Source organism: Ipomoea triloba, chromosome 3 (assembly GCF_003576645.1).
Source record: "Ipomoea triloba cultivar NCNSP0323 chromosome 3, ASM357664v1".
NCBI classification, from domain to species: Eukaryota; Viridiplantae; Streptophyta; class Magnoliopsida; order Solanales; family Convolvulaceae; genus Ipomoea; species Ipomoea triloba.
The window spans coordinates 32,071,631-32,089,813 of NC_044918.1; the positions used below are offsets into that span (position 1 = coordinate 32,071,631).

At 35.3% G+C, this 18,183-nt stretch overlaps 2 protein-coding genes and 1 long non-coding RNA gene across 8 annotated transcripts; 2 read left to right on the top strand and 1 right to left on the bottom strand.

The window, feature by feature from the left end:
• Positions 1-2,470: 2,470 nt before the first annotated feature.
• On the top strand, positions 2,471-6,277 carry LOC116013895. Of its 6 annotated transcripts, none has more exons than XR_004097299.1 (12): positions 2,471-2,733; positions 3,107-3,268; positions 3,498-3,631; positions 3,707-3,790; positions 3,868-4,022; positions 4,293-4,372; positions 4,551-4,594; positions 4,689-4,764; positions 4,864-4,926; positions 5,248-5,392; positions 5,807-5,872; positions 5,966-6,277. It is a non-coding gene; the product is annotated as an uncharacterized LOC116013895 (long non-coding RNA). The 6 variants fall into 6 exon arrangements; XR_004097300.1 differs by having other exon boundaries at positions 3,218-3,268; XR_004097298.1 differs by lacking the exon at positions 3,107-3,268 and having other exon boundaries at positions 5,774-5,872.
• Positions 6,278-6,840: 563 nt separating this feature from the next.
• LOC116013469 (photosystem I reaction center subunit N, chloroplastic-like) lies at positions 6,841-8,388 on the top strand. The gene is made up of 3 exons (XM_031253248.1): positions 6,841-7,238; positions 7,459-7,584; positions 8,152-8,388. The coding sequence occupies exons 1-3, from the start codon at positions 6,930-6,932 to the stop codon at positions 8,239-8,241; spliced, it is 525 nt and encodes a 174-aa protein (XP_031109108.1). The 5' UTR covers positions 6,841-6,929; the 3' UTR covers positions 8,242-8,388.
• On the bottom strand, positions 8,298-11,776 carry LOC116013468 (probable polygalacturonase). The gene is made up of 5 exons (XM_031253247.1): positions 11,014-11,776; positions 10,042-10,162; positions 9,365-9,539; positions 9,151-9,221; positions 8,298-9,059 (listed from the first exon to the last, which is right to left on the bottom strand). Exons 1-5 carry the CDS (start codon positions 11,485-11,487, stop codon positions 8,419-8,421), a joined length of 1,482 nt encoding a protein of 493 aa, XP_031109107.1. The 5' UTR covers positions 11,488-11,776; the 3' UTR covers positions 8,298-8,418.
• Between the last annotated feature and the right edge of the window lie 6,407 nt (positions 11,777-18,183).

The window sequence follows — 18,183 nt, forward strand, 5'->3', positions numbered from 1 at the left end:
TTGGCCAAATCCAACGAGATCTCATCAAAACAACAATCAAAAGACAAGAATAGATAATCCATCAACACAAACTCATAGATCCAAGATATAGAAATAAGATCATCACAAAAGCAATATTCAATCACACAATCCAAATCCCTAGACTAAATTAGCTACTCATGATATGAAATGAAAGTAAAAGCTAATTTAATCCAAGAACAAGATAGCTAAAATTATAGAAATGAAATAGAGATCACCTAGAGAGAAGAAGATCTTCAATCCAAGCTTGTTGTCTTCTACAATGGAGATTGATCTAATCTAAAAACTAAGAAAAATGGAGAAAACTCTCCAAAGGAAAACTAAGGAAAGGGAAAACTAAAATTCTAGAAAATCCTCCCTTAGAAATTCATCAAAGGAGTTTAAATAGTCTCCGAAATAACAACCCTAGCTGAAATTCGCGCATCACGCCTCCACGCCTCTCACACGCGTGTGAGCGTGCGTGGGGAGCTTCTGGAAAGTTTTCACGCTTGCTCACACGTGTGTGGCCTTCCAGATTGGTCCTCCGAGGCTCCGCTTTTGCCTGGTTTCCTCTTTAAGCTCATCTTTTGGTCCTATTTGCTCCCGGGGCTCCTGTTTTACTTCTTTTAAGCTAAAAATAGCTTTTGTGCATCAGTTAGTGATTTTCAAGCATTTACGCACATAATTTACCAAATAAGGATGCTATAGACGCGATAAAACACCCTAAAATGTGCCTGAAATAAGGGTATCTCGGAGTCTTATCAATAAACAGCCCCAAAATGACGTCGTTTTAGGGCTGTATAATTTTTGCCAGTGGGGGCAGCTGCCCCCACTGCCCCTAGGGCAACTCCGTCACTGTCCATTGGCAATATCTCCATCGGGATGAATTGCAGATGAGTATCTTTTTCATTGTTATGTTTGTCACCCAGGATGAAATTCACATACGTTATGACTAGTTTTATCGTTTCACGCTTTATGAAAAAAGAACTCGTCAAAGTAAAGGAGAGGAAGAAACTCGTCAAAACAACGAGAGGAAAAACACAGAAATTGCAAACAAATTAAAACAGTAAAACAAAAGCAAAGGGAAATAACAGTGCAAAAATAAGATAGTAACGACCAGTAGCAGTGGAGATGGAAGAAAAAACGGTGAAAATAGAGAAGACAATGAAGGGCGGACGTTGTCTGAGGTGGAGATGGCAGCAGGGGAAGACGATCAGACGCCGCCTCCGATCCGCTTGCTTCACGGGGGTGGCGACCGCATAAAAAACCAGAGATGGGAGAGATTAGAGAAACCCTATTTTGCTTCCTTTTCCTTGCAGTCGAGAGAGATTAGTAGGTAAATGGTGTAAATTAATTGCATGTTAATCAATTTAAATGGTGTATATCTTTATTATTAATTTAAGTACATTGGTAATCGGACACATCTCACATGACTTGTTGCATCAAAAAGCTCCTGTAGTACATCTTTAAAGGCTAAGAGCATTCTTATCAGTGGAGTTATTTCACAGTTTTTTATGAGTTTTTGTAAGTGTGATTAGGAAAGAAAATATAGGAAGAGAAAGTGATAACAAATAGAAAAAAGGGGGAAAAAATAAAAGAGAACGGAAAAGCCGCAAAGCTGATGCACATGGCGCAAAAAAAATTAAATAAACGCGCCACCGGGCGCGTGCGGTGGGCGTTTGTTGTGCCCAAAGCGCATAGCATTAACTATTTCTCTCTCCTTCAGTCATTAATATATTGTTCCAAGAACCAAATTTTGAAGGAAAACAAAACTCATTCTCTCTCCCCTTCCTCTTTCTTCCGCATCATCATTTACTATTCCAAAAACCATCAAATAACTCCTATTATGGATGCTCTAAAACAAACTTAAAAAATAAAACATATTTAATAAGTACTTAGTTGTCAAGCAAATTTAAAAAAAAAAAAAAAACAATGCAAAATAAATTTCAACTCTACAAATGTCCAAAACGACGTCGTATTTTATGGGTAAAAATTTACTTTTTTTGTTCTTTTGCTTTATTATAGAATATAAGAGTGTAGTCTAAGGTTTCCACCGTACCGTCCTCAAGTGAAGGATCAAACCCTTCACCTTTGGTTAGGAATGGGTGAGTCCCTTCCACTCAACCACACCCTCCAAATTGAATTATTATCATTATTATTATTATTATTATTATTATTATTATTATTATTTATTCACTGCTGGAAAATGTTTAAATACCGACCACCTTTCTGACAACCCACAAAACCGGTCGGAAGAATTGGCATTTTTTAAATTTTCCGTCGAAAGGTAAAGCTGGACGGAAAAATGTCGAAATTTCCGACCACCTTTAAAAGTGGTCGGAATGTTTTCGCCATTCGAATTCTACAAATTGATATTTTATTTTCCGACCATGTTTAGTGGTCGGAAATACCTTTACATATATATAGACTAGCTAACTTATTTTTCGCTCTCTTCTTCTTAATCTCCGCTCAGTCTCTCACTGCAAATCCATTGTATTCGTAGAAGCCTTTCCTGCTGCAAATCTTTGCCGAAGGCCGAAGCCGTTCCGCGCAAATCTCTGGTGTGAAATCGCCGAAGACATAAATCTCCCGTTGTTTTTTAGCTGCTTCTTCCCGCCTCCTCCACCAACAGCAGATCTTCGTCTCCTTAGCAGCGCACACTTGGGTCTTTGCCGTCAAAGTCGCTTGTCACCATCAACGTTGCCATCACCGTCGCCTGGGAATGCTGTGCTACAGGTTAGTTCTATACTTCTTTTACTCAAATCTTAAACGTTAATCCCTTAATTCCTAAATTCCTAATTCCGTTTATCCCTAAATCATAATTTCTTTAAGCCCTAAATTCTTAAGACAGAGGTTAGTGAATAGGATAAATTTATTCACGCCTGCATATCTTGGATGCATATCCGAAGATCAATGAAGATTTCTACTGCAGAACTATCTCCGGTGGCGTTATTTCCCTAGCTTCCACCATAATTATGCTATTGTTATTCATTTCCCAGCTCAGTTTGTGTGCATGTTCGTTTCCGTATGTGCATGTATTTATATTGTTGAATTGGTTTATGATACTTCCGAGATGATTATTTTGATGATAAATATATGCACTTTTCAGTTTTCAATTTTGACATACGGGATAAATTGAGAAATTTCATGATTGCTGGGGAACCAAAACCAGAATTAGTCCGTATGTTGCTTTGATCTCTTTGAAATTAATTCATCACAGGAATGCTGAACTATGCCACTAGCTCTATCATACTCTTGCTCTTGGAAACCAGTAAGAAAATGTGTAGATTTCTTACTCTCTTCAAATACAGGGTTTTTTTTTTAAATCTTCAAATACAGGTTAGAGTGTAGAAACAAGAAGTTAGATTTTTTAAATGAAACTTTTGAATTTTTATAGCTAAAGCCATCCATTTTGATGCTAATCTAGAGTTTCTTTTTTATTTATTTAGACCAAAACCAGTCTTTCCATTGTTTCTTACCACACTAATTGTTTTTCACAGATTGAAAGACCTCTGCAAAGACATGGTGATAGGCTTGAACAATAGTGTGGACGTGTGGTTGACATCAGTTAAAATCACTATAACATGAGCTTGGATGCAAAAATGGTTTGCTTAAAGCTAAGAAGTTAGCAAAGGTTGGTGTATTTATTGTATCTTTACTTGTCTGCTTCACAATCTTAAGGTGAAAATTTAATTTTGGATATTAATAGGTCACTGCTTGTTTTGGAAAACTAAATAAATGCTCTGGGAAAACAACAAAAGAAAGGTCTAGCTTACGTTCCTTATCGTAATAGGTATCTATATTCTTCTTATGGTAGTATAAAGTCTTAGTACTATTGAGTAATGAAGCTAATCTCCTGATCTTTTACAGCAAATTGATGTGTATTCTTAAAGATTGCCTGAGTGGTAATTCTCATACTATAATGATCATCACCATATCTCCAGCAGATAGTCAGTATCACCATACTGTTAACACTTTGAAGTATGCTCACTGAACAAAGGAAATTAAGGCACATACATATTCAGGTGAGAGTCTAATCTATAGATGTCTAGGAACTTTTATAAGTAATATATTTGATACTTGAGCATATGAATATGTTTCTGTTTGTGGTAACACATGTTGAAACAAATTTATTTTTCATTTGTTATATTCTGCAAGATAGAGGGCATTTATTTAATAATTATGTAACAGCCAAATTTTTTTGTTGTATGGTAGTTTGGTTTCATTATTATTTGCCAATTATCCCCCTGCTTCAGTCTAGTGAAAAGAAATTGATTCTAGCAAACCATATGCAGTGTATTAGGCTCACCAACAATGATGGAATGGTCTGACGGACTTCAACTTGCCAGTTCTACTGGCTACCAGTTTTCCACAGGTGAGTTGTTTATCCCTACCCCCTCCCACGTGTGTGAATGAATGCTTCAAGCTTTACCAGATGCCATGAGTCAGTTTGTACTCTACATTTCTTTGGATTTGATTCTTTTATTAGATTTGTATATAAATTTATCTTATCTTATGTTATATGTTGTAAACTGTTGGTTTACATCTTTCAGTGTTGATACCATCTGCTAGTGAGGACACTATTAATCTTATTACAGTAAGTTCTCTTTACAAAAACTTGTCATCAGTTCTCTATTTGCCTTATTTTCCCTATGGTGCTACAAAAACTTATTCCTTTTTCACTTTATTAGTCACTTTGCTCATGGGATCCCTACAAGAGGCCAACTGTTGTGGAGGTCCTTCAGCAATCATCATCCTTTCTTTCAGGTTGCCTATTTCTCCTGTGATGCCTCCATCCTTTTCTTGTACTTAATATTTAATATGTAAGAGATATAACTGTTTGTATGTTTTTTTTTTTTCTGATAGAGTTGCTTCTATGTTCCACATCTCTGCGGTCTGGTGTAGCCTTCGCAAGAACCACCCAATCTGGTTTGTTTTTTTTTTTTTTCCCTCTAAAATTGTATTTTGCTTAAGTCTATGTTTATAATAGAAGCATGTTCTTTATTCTATCATTAACATTTCTTTTTCATTTAGTATTTTTTTTTTATCAAAATCATTGTTTATAATGGAAGCTATTAGGCAGTATGCAGAGAGAGACTAAAGTCTATACTGGAAAAATAGGAATGTGTTCTAGTGGTTTGGATTCCAAATGACCAAATGGGAATGTGGAATGTGAAATAGTAAGCAGAAGATAATAAGATTCATTATTAACTCTGCAATTCTAATACTCTTATTATTTTTGTTAACCAGGTTGGAGTCTTGTTATCGGAACACTTCTTCCATCTGATCTTTTGTTTCTTAGATAATTGCCAATTACATATTAACCTGTGATTTTCAGAGGAGACTAATGAGATTGAGAATGATTAGAAAAGAATTGCTCAATGCTAATGACAAGGTAATGATTCCAAGTTACAATTTGTTCACATTTTGGCCTAAGGGTAAATTATTAATCCCTTAAGTTTTATATTTTTCATTTCTGGTAAATTCAATAAACTTATTAGAGCCCCAATAGAATGCCTTTGAAGGGACTAATTATGGTTAACTTAGCATAATTGTGCTTGAATAGAGTTGACTAAAATTTTTCAATGAGGTTGGATATTTTGTTTGAATAGTTGTGCTTACTTCTGGTTCTGTATCTTGAGAGCATGTCTTTTTCTGACAAAAGGCCTATCTTGCTGAAAACGATGGGGCTTTAAATCAGATTATAATAAAATCCTTAAGAGTGTTTTCAAAAAAAAAATAAATCCTTAAGAGCTAAGGCTGCCATTCTTGTTAGGTGGAGTTTTTGACTTGCATTATGGAACTGCAGATTTAGATGATACTTTGTATCCCCTGAGTGCTGGTTTGGTTGTAGCCTGTGGCAATAACATTGGAGGTATTTTAAAAGCTTTACACTTTTGGTCCAGAACATATGATTGCCTTTTGTTTGGTATGGCTTTCTAATTCTTGTTGCAATATGTTTTTCCAGATTACATGGTTGAAAAGTTGGGCATAGATCCTGCCAAAATCCCTAACTTGTGTAATCTGCTGTACAAGAATTATGAGACTATCTCCTGTTCATATTCAATAGAAAAGAAATGAAATGAACCTTAGTTTGGCAGGCAATTGGCTATAGTTTTGACTATAATGAATATTATAAATAAGGATTTTAATTTCTTTATTGTTTCATCAATTGATATGGTATACTGTTTTAAAGATCTTGATTGGTTGTTGTGCAGTTAGGGCATTAGATGTATATTATGAACAAGAATGGAGAGCAGTGAAACGGAATTTTATTTTATTATTGTTTGTACATAATTAATTTCCGACCACCAAACCATTATTGTGGTCGGAACAATTTTTTTATACATAATTATTTTCCGACCACCAAAAGTAGTCGGAAAACAAGCAATGTCACTTTTCCACCCACGACCACTTTTTCCGACCAGTAAATAATTATGGACACTATTTCCGACCACTTCATGTGATGGTCGGAAATAGCGAGGGTAGTTTTTCCGAACACCCAAATGGTCGGTAAAGTGGTCGGAATAGAGGTTTCCGACCGAATTTAGGCCATTTCCGACCACTTTTTGTGGTCGGAAATTTGTAAATTTCCAGCAGTGATTAGACCGACCTCAATTTTCTTTGAAATGGAAGAATGATGTGAATCACATACTTAGATCTCAAGGTGGGGTCTGAGACTTGTGGTAACCACACAAAATGTTACTAAAACCTAGCCCAAGTAAGCAAATGTACCAATGAGAGTGAGGCAATCTCACCTTATCCATACACCAACCACAATCTTAATTTCACTCCCTTCCACATCATCCGATCCTCCGAAATAATAATAATTCAAATACCATATTTTCCCATCTAGTTTCTTTTTGTTGCCTCCTTAGCTTTCTCCAGAATACCAGGTAGGAATTAATTCATTCTCCGAATTGCTAGCAACAATGGCTGCCACGAACTCCAGTGTGTTGGCATGCAGCTATGCCATATCAGGTGCTGCTTCATCTGAGTTCATCTCAAAGCATGCTTCAATGGCGGCAACCCCAATCTCAACTACTTCTTCCAAGCTCCCTGCCGCAATCAAGTGTCAGAAACAAGAAGTGAGATCTGCTGAGACTGCAAATGGGATCAATGGCAGAAGGGCTGCCCTTCTTGGCCTTGCAGCTGCCCTTTTTGCCACTGCTGCTTCCTCTTCTTCTTCTGCAAATGCTGGTGTCATTGATGACTATCTTGAGAAAAGCAAAGCCAACAAGGTATGTATGTATGTATAGGTCCCTTAGCTTCAATTCGTTTGCACTTTGCAGTATTATTATTGCACATAATGTCCAAAATATAATGGCATACAACCCATAGTTTGTGAAATATGTAACTGCAGCAGCATTTAAGTTTATGAAGCAGATCGACCCCAATACCTTTTGTATGAGTGCAACTATGTATGCTTGCTATAATCTGATTAAATTGTGTTGGTCATAGGAATTGAATGACAAGAAGAGACTGGCCACAAGTGGTGCAAACTTTGCAAGAGCATACACTGTTCAGTTTGGCACTTGCAAGTTCCCTGAAAACTTCACTGGCTGCCAAGACCTTGCCAAACAAAAGGTACCCTTTGAATTAAGAAAAAGAAATAATAAGTAGTTTCAGCCCCCTACCTTTAGCTTGTGAATTACAGTACCTGAGAATATATATATATCTATATATATATAGGGTTATAATTAGGTGTGGCCGCCCCTTAACGTGCGGTCAATGCGACCTCACCACTATGTATATAAATATACACCACTCAATCTCAAATATGCATACGCATTAGGTATGCTAATATACACCACACACTATTAGCAAATGCACCATTAGGGGCAGGGGAGTTATGGTGCATTATTTTAGGTGTGTGGTGTGTTTTTATGGTGTTTGTGTGTATTTTCAATGTGGTTAGGTGTGTGGTGTGTTTTTATGGTGTTTTTGTGTATTTTTAATGTGGTGCATTTTCTAACATTGAGTGGTGTATTTTATAACATTAAATGGTCCACATTTGAACAAAATATATATAAAATCCAGTTCATATGAGAATCAATCCCAAGTGAGAACCTCTAGACAAATTCAAACCATCAATCTGCAAGATCTAATGGATAAGAAATCAATAAATATATTATTTTGTTTTATGAATCGCAGAAAGTGCCATTCATCAGTGATGACTTGGAGTTGGAATGCGAAGGGAAGGACAAATACAAGTGTGGTTCCAATGTTTTCTGGAAATGGTGAAGTGTGTAAGCTAAGCGTCTCATCATATTCCTATGTATGTATTTATATACTCTTTCTTTCATAATGGAAGATGTACCTATTCTTTCATGGAAAATCTGTAATCACAATCTATTGTCATCATCAAATCTTTTGATCATTCCAAATGCATATTAGAATTGGTTAGTACCCCTATAAATCTCATGAATGGAAACATGATGAAGCCGTAGTAGAGTCATTTCTCTTCAGCTGAGAACATGGTGCAGGGAAAATATCATCACTCGAACCCGAAATAAATTCACAGTTCCATCTAACCGATGAGGCTAGGCCGAGTATGCTGACATTTTTCATGCATATGTCCTCGAATGGTGCTTCCTTGATGCCCTCCAACACAGGAGCTCTTCGCGTTTCCAAACTCACGATGTTGCTGATTGATATACCCTTCACTACCGGTAGAGCCTTAGGGTCCCATCCTTCATCAGGGTGGTCATTTGCGCCTCTGCTGAACCTTAGGGGAACCTTCACTCTCTCCATTGTCATGTTGTGTATGGTAACATTTACAACATATCCTCCTCTCCCTATGTCTGTCTTAATTCTTACCCCGGCTGCTGAATCTCTGACACGTACATCCTTAATAACAACATTTGAGACACCTCCCGACATCTCGCTCCCAATTCCAACCCCTGAACATGTTGGCGTCGTGCCTGAAACTCTCTGAACTATGATGTTTGAGCTTGGCCGGGCAGTTTTCATCCCATATTGGTCCCAACCACTCTTCACTGCCACAAGATCATCACCGCTCTCAATATAACAATCTTCGATACAAACATTCGTGCTTGAATCTGCCAAAAGATAACAGAATAATAAAAATTAAGAATTCTCTTTTCTTCATATTGCTACTGTGATAGTCATAAAGGGAGCAATGTTAAATACCTGGGTCTATGCCATCAGTGTTTGGGGCATTGAGAGGTGCCAAGATTGTCATGTCTCTGATCACAACATTACTGAAAGAACCAAAGGTTAAGGTAGAATATTAATGTTTGTATCTATGGCACCATGATTAAGGATTTAGATAAAATGGAAACAAGCCAGGGTAAATTTTAGTCTCTTCACCCCCCAAAAAAAAGATTAAAAGTAAAAAAGGCACCTGCAATAAATAGGATGAACAGTCCAAAATGGAGAGTTGAGGAAAGTGAGATTGGAGATGAGAATGTTGTGAGAGTTAACCAGTTCAACAAGGTGGCCTCTGGTGTATTTCAGAGTCCTATTCCACCAAAGGTCCCACCACATCTTCCCCTGACCATCAATAGTTCCATTTTCTCCTGAAAATAATAAACTGAAATTGATTTATCAGATGCCCCGAGTATAAACATCATTAAATTCTCCACCATTCCTTATCTTAAAGTGAGAAACTTGATATTAGACCACAGAATGTTGGGTTTTTGCCAAAATGGTAATGCCACAGAAAATAATATTTTTTCACATCAAACTTTTTGAGTTGGGTTTTTGAGTTGTTACAAATGTTATTACTTTTCATTTTTATTAAATACCTGTAAACATGCTAAATGATATCAGATTTTGTACAAGTAACACTTATACTGTAACATTTAGGAAGAAATGTTTAGTGGGAAACAAACATTATTGGAATCACCATAGATTGATCAAATTGTAAATGTTTGTCCTTTGCATCTTTCCTCAACTTTTATTCCCTCAACTAAATTGCAATATATGAGATGGTTTTTACTAGTGACTCAACATCTATAAAGAATGATGGCTAGCTAGTTGGTAAGCATACACACACACATATATATATAGATGGAATACCTGTAATTACAACATTGGACAGACCATCTCCATGTATGAGGCTAATATGTCTCCCTCCCAACCTTTCTCTTCCTCTTCCATAGGATGGCAGTGGCTTGATGATGGGCCACTCATCTACCTCCTATAACAATAATAATTCAATAAAGTTAAATTAAATAAAATTGTCATTTTCTTTTCCTCTACTCATGATTGAAATAAATGTAATTGAGCTAGCCTGGGGATCAGATTCATTTGAATGCTGCAAGTTGGGTTGCTAACTTAAATGCTGCCATTGAACCAGTCATAATCCCAGATTAAATATTCTATATATATATATATATATATATATATATATATATATATGTATATGGAATACAGAAATTGATAACTTATACCAACAGGCTGTACTTAATTCTATATTATACTTTAACCATTGTCATTTTATGCAACTATAGGCCTAAATTCCAGAAAGATCCAACCCAACTTTCACACCTAGAAAAGTGAAGGTGGGTATATTCTTGGTTACTTTCCCTACATTCTCATGTGAGTGGACAACACATAATGCCAACGTCTATCTTTCTTTCTTTATCCCGGCCTGCTAAACGGACAGATTTCTAAAGATTTATTAATTATTGCAAATCTCTATGTAATTACTCTAATGTCCGACCCTACATGATCTTTCTTTCTTTTTTTTTTGATATCAATTCAAACACAAATGTATGCTCCATTCCATTCTAAGTATGCTTAACGATTGCCCACTTTAACATCTTAATTGTAAGCTATGTAACAAAAAAATGTTGATTAAATCAAGAATATATACGTACTCTTTTATCATAGATAGATACAAAATATTAAACAATTCGTTGAGTAATTCTGGTGCAGACATTGTTAACTAAAATAGTATTGCAATAATATTACATGTACTTCTGGTTCATCCAAGCAAAAAATGACAATTTTTTTTACCCTAAAGAAAAAGGAAAAAGATAGAATTACCTGAGAACCCAAAATGACAGCTCCGTGTTGAAGGAAGAGGGTGAAATTACTGGTGAGATTGAAACTTCCCGTTAGCCACCGCCCAGGAGAAACGTTGAGCTGGGCCCCACCGCTCTCTCGGAAGGCCTCCATAAATTCCACCGCCCGCCGAAACGCCGCCGTATTGGACGTTTTCCCATCGCCTACTCCGCCGAAGTCGGCGATCGAGCGCACCACCTTCCTGGGCGGATTAAGCGGGGTGAAGAAGTCGGAGCAGGTCGTCTTGTCGTGGGACCCCTCGAGCCCGGCCCGCCTCTCCTGCAGGCCCGAAATGAAACCCAAGGGCGGGATAATAATTTTGTCCTTGGAGATCTGGAGGCCGAAGAGAGCAATCACAGTGAAGAGAAGGAACATGATCACCCATGAAGGCCTGGTCAAGCTCGCCTTGATCGCGGTTAATAATGAATTTTCACCTTCCATGAAATATGCATACATATATACAAGTATATCGATATATATATATATACATACAGGCGAGATACGTGTATCAGGTAATTCTTACATGCATGTATTGCAATATTTACGTGCAAAATATGAAAAATTCGTCTTTTTTTTTCTTCTCTCTGTGTGGTTTGTGGGAGAAACCAGGAGGAGCTTTTGGTGTTGGCTAACGATTGTAGAGAGAGAAAGAGAGAGAGTGAGAGCGGCGCACGAGACTTTTTTTTAGGCAGTAAGGGATACTTCCGCCAGCTTAACTCGATCCGTGTTGGAATTCTACACCTCCGAATTCTACGGATTTTATAGTCCCCAACCTCACGGATCTTATATTTCACCATTCACGCGGTACTATTATTATTTTTTATATTTTTTTTTTCCAAAAAGGGAAGACCCGAAGGCCCCAAGACCGTAAGTTGATTGTTCTTGCTTGACTGTTAGCTGATTGGGTTGGCTGTTTGGATTAGAAGGTATGATTTGTTAATAACATTAGCTGATTGTAAAAAGTTGGCTGATTGGGTTGGTTGTTAGCTGATAGCTGTTTGGTATAATTTTTTTCTCAAAAAGCTAATTGAAAATTCTACTTTGAGTAGTCTTTTGAATTTTAGTATTTTAGAGTTACAAAAAGCTTATTAACCAAACAACTAATAGTGATCAAATAAGCCAAAATTGGCTGATAGGCTGATTATTTACCAAACAGTGTCAATGTTTTTTTTTTTTGAAGATGTAAAAGAATGTTTAAGAGTTAGTAAAGTTTGAATTTTTAGAAAATAAAAAAGTGTTAATATGCCTGCTCATCATATTATGGCTAAGAAATCTCTTTTTATGTTAGATAATGAGCTTTGTCAGTTTTTTTTTATTTTATCCCCGTTGTTTGTCGGGTGTGGTTTGTATAAACTCTTCTATGATTTAATTGAAGTCTGTGTTCCTTTATTTTCAAAGAAAAAATTAAAAAAGTGAGAAAATTATTTTGATGTTCGGTGTAATATTTAATTAATGAAAGTTTAAGTTAATGGGAATCATATTTTATGATATTAAAAATTTTCACCTAAGAAAGGAATGTGTGTATGTATGCATGCAACTCTATACATAACTTGATTAATTTGAATTTAATTTTTAGATACTTAATTCATTTGATGACTGATTTTTTTGGCATATGCATATGCTTTATTAACTTACAAATAATTTATTAAATTCTAGATTATTTATTATGTGTTTTTTATGTTTGTATATAACAATAATATATTAGAGATTACCACAAAAAAAAAAATCTAAAAATATTGAAACATGGGAATCGGTATGGGTATCAAATACTTGGTAATGGTGAAAGTGTTTTGCATGTTTGGTAGTAGGGTGGAATGGGTAATAGTTGGGGAAGAAATGAAACCCTTATTTAATTATGGTAGGGTATGTGTTTTCCAATTAATGGGGTATTCCAAACCCATAGTAGTATTCTAAAAACCATTCAACCAAACAATAATAATCACTTTGATACCCATACCTTATACCAAAACCCGTAAACCAAACTCACCCTAAGTATAGCACATATACAAAAAGCATTATTTAGGAGAATGTTAATTGTCCTATTACCACTCCTTTGTGACAAGCTTTAATATATTTGGTTTTTCTATTTATTTCAATTCTCAATATATTAACACTTGTCACATTTTATGAGTATTAAACGGGGTAGTATTTAGCATTATTCATATAATATTTATTGTATAACGGATTATTATTTTATTTAATTTTTTATATTTAATTACTAAGTAGGTTTTATATTAAGTCAAAGTGGTTATAGGTAGCTTATGAATACAAAATTTAATCAAGGAAAAAGTGTCAAATTGGCCCCTAAGTTGGGTGGATAGTACAATTAGGCCCCCTAAACTGAAAAAAGGTCCATTCAAGCCCCTTAAACCGGTAAAAAAGTGCAATTGAGTCCTACATGACTTGTTTATCAGATCAAATTCAGTTAAGGGGCCTAATTGCACTATTCACCCGACTTAGAGGACCAATTTGACACTTTTTCATTTTTTATTTGATTTTTCAAAATAAATATTTTTTATTTATTAAAAATATTATTTATTTTTTAATATTTAAAAAAAAATTGGGACTGCCGACTTTTGTTTTGATTTTTTTTTGTTTTAGATTTTTTAAATAATTGTTTTGATATTATTAAAAAAGTTTTATAAAATTATTTTAAATAATTGAAAAATAATTATTTTATATAATTTTTAAAAAAAATAACGAAAAATTACATTTTTCGTCCATAGATTATAGGATAATTGTAAAATTCGTTCCTAAGTGTTGGTCATACTCACTTTTTGTCTCTAAGCTATCATTGATGCTGCACTTTTTTATTTTTTATTTTAGAGACAAAAAGTGAGTATGACCAACACGTAGGAACGGATTTTACAATTACCTTATAATCATTGGACGAAAAATGCAATTTTCCGTTTTTGTTTTTGCTTTTGTTTTAATTATATAAAATAATTATTTTTAAATTATTTAAAATAATTTTACAAACTTTTTTAATAATATAAAAACAATTATTTAAAAAATATAAAACAAAAACAAAACAAAACAAAAGTCGGCAGTCCCAAGCTGGGACTGCCGATTTTTTAAAAAATATATTTAAAAATAAATAATATTTTTAATAAATAAAAAATATTTATTTTGAAAAATAAAATAAGAAATGAAAAAGTGTCAAATTGACCGCCTAAGTCGGGTGGATAATGCAATTAGGCCCCTTAACTGAATTTGACCTCATAAACAAGTCATGTAGGACTCAATTGCACCTTTTTGCCGGTTTAGGAGGCTTGAATGAAGCTTTTTTTAGTTAGGGGGCCTAATTGCACTATCCACCCGACTTAGGGGGTCAATTTGACACTTTTTCCTTTAATCAATAATACGTTAAATATTTGTCACATATTGAAACTTGTCACATCAGTCAGCCTTTGAAAATTTTTCACAATTTTTAATCAGCCTTTGAAAATTTTCACAATTTTTAAGGTTTCATATAGGATAGGGGTATGCAAAAAAGATGGAGAAAAAGCAACAAAAAAAAAAACAAGCTAAATTGAAAAGCATAACAAATGGTGCTTTCACGCACCTTGCTGGCGCGCGAGCTACACGTGCCTGTTGGGCGTGGCAAGTGTGCCCAACGCGCACTTGCAACAGACAAAGTTTTTTTTTTTTTTTTTTTTTAAATTTGTGTGTGCAGTGGAACCACAAAAGGCTTACATTCGAAGTAATTCGATTTCACTCTCTTTCCTCTCACCTCTCTCTTCCAACTTAGTCTAGAAACGTGCAAAAATCATGAAAAAACTTTGAATGGGCTTGCTAATAGATGTAGTGATTTAACATTATTCATATAATATTTAATGTATGACAGGTCATTATTTTATTTTAATTTTATATTAAATTATTAAGTAGATTGTATATTAAGTCAAAGTGGTTATAGGTAGCTTATGAAAATAATTAAAAATTTAATCAATTGCATGTTAAATAGTTATGTTAGATAATAAAAACAATGTAATTTTCTTTTCGAAATCATATAATCATATAATATAACTTAAGTCAAAAGCGCAACCATTTTAGTGGATCTGAAATTCACTCAATTTATGGGTAAATTATATATCAAGGCAGTGAGGTAGCCACCTAAACATTATATTCCGGGAAAGTACCAAACAACGTAACCTCTAAATGTTTTATTCTTACACATTAAACTTTTAAATTTACGTCAAATTAAATTTAAACCCCAAAATCCTTGTCTAAGAACTGTTAAAGAAGGTAAATCACAAGTCGTCTCGTCACTCTCCAATAAGATCATTAGATATAGGAATATGTTAATTGTCCTACATCTAAGTATATTAAATCTTAAATATTGAAACCTAACGTATATGTAAGTATATTACACACATACAGAAAAATGTTAAATGTACTATTACCACTCCATTGTGACAAGTTTTTAATAATTTTTTTTCCTTTTTATTTTAATTTTCAACATATTAAAACTTGTCACATCAGTGAGTGATGATAAGTTTGCGAGTAATAGATGTAGTGGTATTTAGCATTATTCATATACTATTTATTTTATAACAGGTCATTATTTTATTTAATTTTTTATATTTAATTATTAAGTAGATTTTATATTAAGTCTAAGTGGTTATAGGTAGCTTATGAAAATAAAATAAAATAAATTTAATCAATAGCAGGTTAAATAGTTATGTTAGATAATTTTTTTTAAATGTAATTTTCTTTTCAAAATCATATAATAGAACTTAAGTCAAATGCATTAATGTTAACACGCACAACCATTTCAGTGGATCTGAAATTATATATCAAGGTATACTGAGGTAGCCACCTAAACATTAAACAATTATTAATTACTCCGTAAAAAAAAATGTTGTGTAGTCAATTTTGGTGATGGGCGGAAGTTGACGCGGTAAATGCACATTTTTAATTGGTGATCCCATGGTGAACATTGAAGTGGGCACAAGGAAAAAGTTTGTGCATTTCATATGATGCATCGCCGTTATTCACGGTACACGTTTAAAGAGAGATCATTCTTTACAAAATAATATTTATTTTATACTTTTTCAAATATTTTTAATTCAAAGAATTGGTAATCGAAATTGTCATCACACTACATGATAGTTAGTTGTTGGTTTTATGACTCCGTTAAAATAGCGAGAATATAGGAAAGTTGTAGAAAAATATAGGGAGAGAATATATGTATTGTATTGCTCATAATTGTTTCCCTTTCTCCAGAGGGTCTTTATACATATTTTGGGCCTAGAGTCCTACAAGGAATAGGGATCTTGGACTGCCTCATATTGGGAGTCATGGTTACATTACAAATAATAAGTCCTAATTCTACTTATATTATAAATACTAAATCTAATCCTTATCGAACTCTTCGGTAGCTCTGTGCTGAGTTTCCTTCTCGGACCTTCTTGATCCAGTTACTCTCTTGGACCGATCCATGTGGCCCAAGCCTAGTATATTATCCATCATCCAGTCCATCACTTTCTTCTCATACAAAGTTGATAAAAGTTTAAAAGATTCTAGGAAAGTCTACAAAAACTCTACAAAAATCAATTAAAATCCATCACTTTAAAAGTCTTTGAAAGTCTTTAAAAGTCTTGATCGGATACATCCCCCTTAGTGATCTTCTGCTGCTTGATCATCTTCTTGGGATCATCTTCGACTTAGTCAACATGTAAATAAAATTTCCTAAAAAAATCATTTTATTATTTATTATTTATTTAATTTTATTTAATTTTATTTAATTTAATTTTTATTTTTATTTTATTTTTCAGAGCGGTCCGGGTCGACCGACTGCTTCCAACGCAGTCGGCTTCGGCCGAATACTTGGGAGGCAGTCGGCGAAAAGCAATCGGCTTTGGCCGACTTTTCAATTCCTTTTTTTGTTTCCTTCTTTTATTTATTATTATTATTATTATTATTATTATTATTATTATTATTATTATTATTTCTTCTTCTCTTGGGTCGGTCCATGTTGCTCAGGCTTTTTATATTATCCATTATCCAGTCCCCAACTTTCTTGAGATTTCATGGTTACGGAGTTTATGGAAAGTATACTTAGTCATCTTCTGGTGATCATCTTCAGTTGAGTCGACCTGCAAATAAGAATTTTTTTTCTCCAACCGACGACATAGCATTTCAACCTTCTGAAAATTTTTAGAATACTAATTAAGTAAAAAGCATCTTCGTGAGATGCGCCCTACCAAGTGGGTTTGGCCCAGGCCATTTAGTTTTCTATCCTAAGTTGGTTGACCGTTCCTAGCACGTGACAGCTCCTAAATGATAAACACTAATTTCATACAAGTACAACAATAAGTATACACGCACATAAATATTTAAAGAAATAATGATAAGATTATGTAAATATCAAGAATCAAGAATATACATAATTGTTATAGCAAAATACGGAACAGAATACTGTATTTATACTGGGTCGGGTACACGGAGGAATACCCTAAGCGAAACCAAGCTACGTGACAATGGGTCAGAGGTTCCCGGCCTCTCCAGCTACTGTCTTAGAAGAAATAGCCAAAAGTCCTCTCAACTGCATTAAATGCGCCTTTTATAGCGGCTCCAGCAAGAGTTCTGGTTTGGCGGCATGTAGGACGCGTGGCGGTCATGCACCGGTCACTCTGTCGGTCCAACCTGGCGGCGGATAGGTGCGCGGGTGCGAGGTCCCTGGTTCGAACCTCTGCAAAGACCCATACCACAGCTCGGAGCGCAAGGACGCCCGGCCTGGTCAGACCGGGAGGAGGATCCGAAGGGTCATGATAGTCGCTTATTGGGCACACAGCCCGGGAGACCGGGATACGTAGACCGGGATTTTATCCCTATCAACTAGCCCCCCAATCCGGTCTTCTACGACATTCGGGGAGAGAAGTCCGGGCTGTAAGATCGATCCCGGGCTTCGTCGCTCCCGTCCAACCGAGGAGTAGAAATGGGAAGACGACGTCAGCAAAGTCGTCAGCCCTAGCGCACACGCCTCACATTCCCGTGGACTTCGGAACTTGGGCCTAGGCTAGGCCTACGTCGCGGGGAACCGAACCGGCGACCCTCTACTCTCCCTTCTATAAATGTAGGATTCAAACGCCTTTTCCGACTTTCACGAAAAGGTCTGACTCAGAGCTTCGAGCTACCTAAGCCTCCCGA

Bases quoted from the DNA above. Each gene is read 5' to 3' on its own strand.
- LOC116013469 (XM_031253248.1), top strand. From the start codon at position 6,930: ATGGCTGCCACGAACTCCAGTGTGTTGGCATGCAGCTATGCCATATCA. The intron at 7,239-7,458 runs GTATGTATGTAT...TGTTGGTCATAG, and splicing joins AGAAAAGCAAAGCCAACAAG to GAATTGAATGACAAGAAGAG. The intron at 7,585-8,151 runs GTACCCTTTGAA...TATGAATCGCAG, and splicing joins AAGACCTTGCCAAACAAAAG to AAAGTGCCATTCATCAGTGA.
- LOC116013468 (XM_031253247.1), bottom strand. From the start codon at position 11,487: ATGTATGCATATTTCATGGAAGGTGAAAATTCATTATTAACCGCGATC. The intron at 10,163-11,013 runs GTAATTCTATCT...TTATTGTTATAG, and splicing joins CTGTCATTTTGGGTTCTCAG to GAGGTAGATGAGTGGCCCAT. The intron at 9,540-10,041 runs GTATTCCATCTA...TATTATTTTCAG, and splicing joins GTCCAATGTTGTAATTACAG to GAGAAAATGGAACTATTGAT.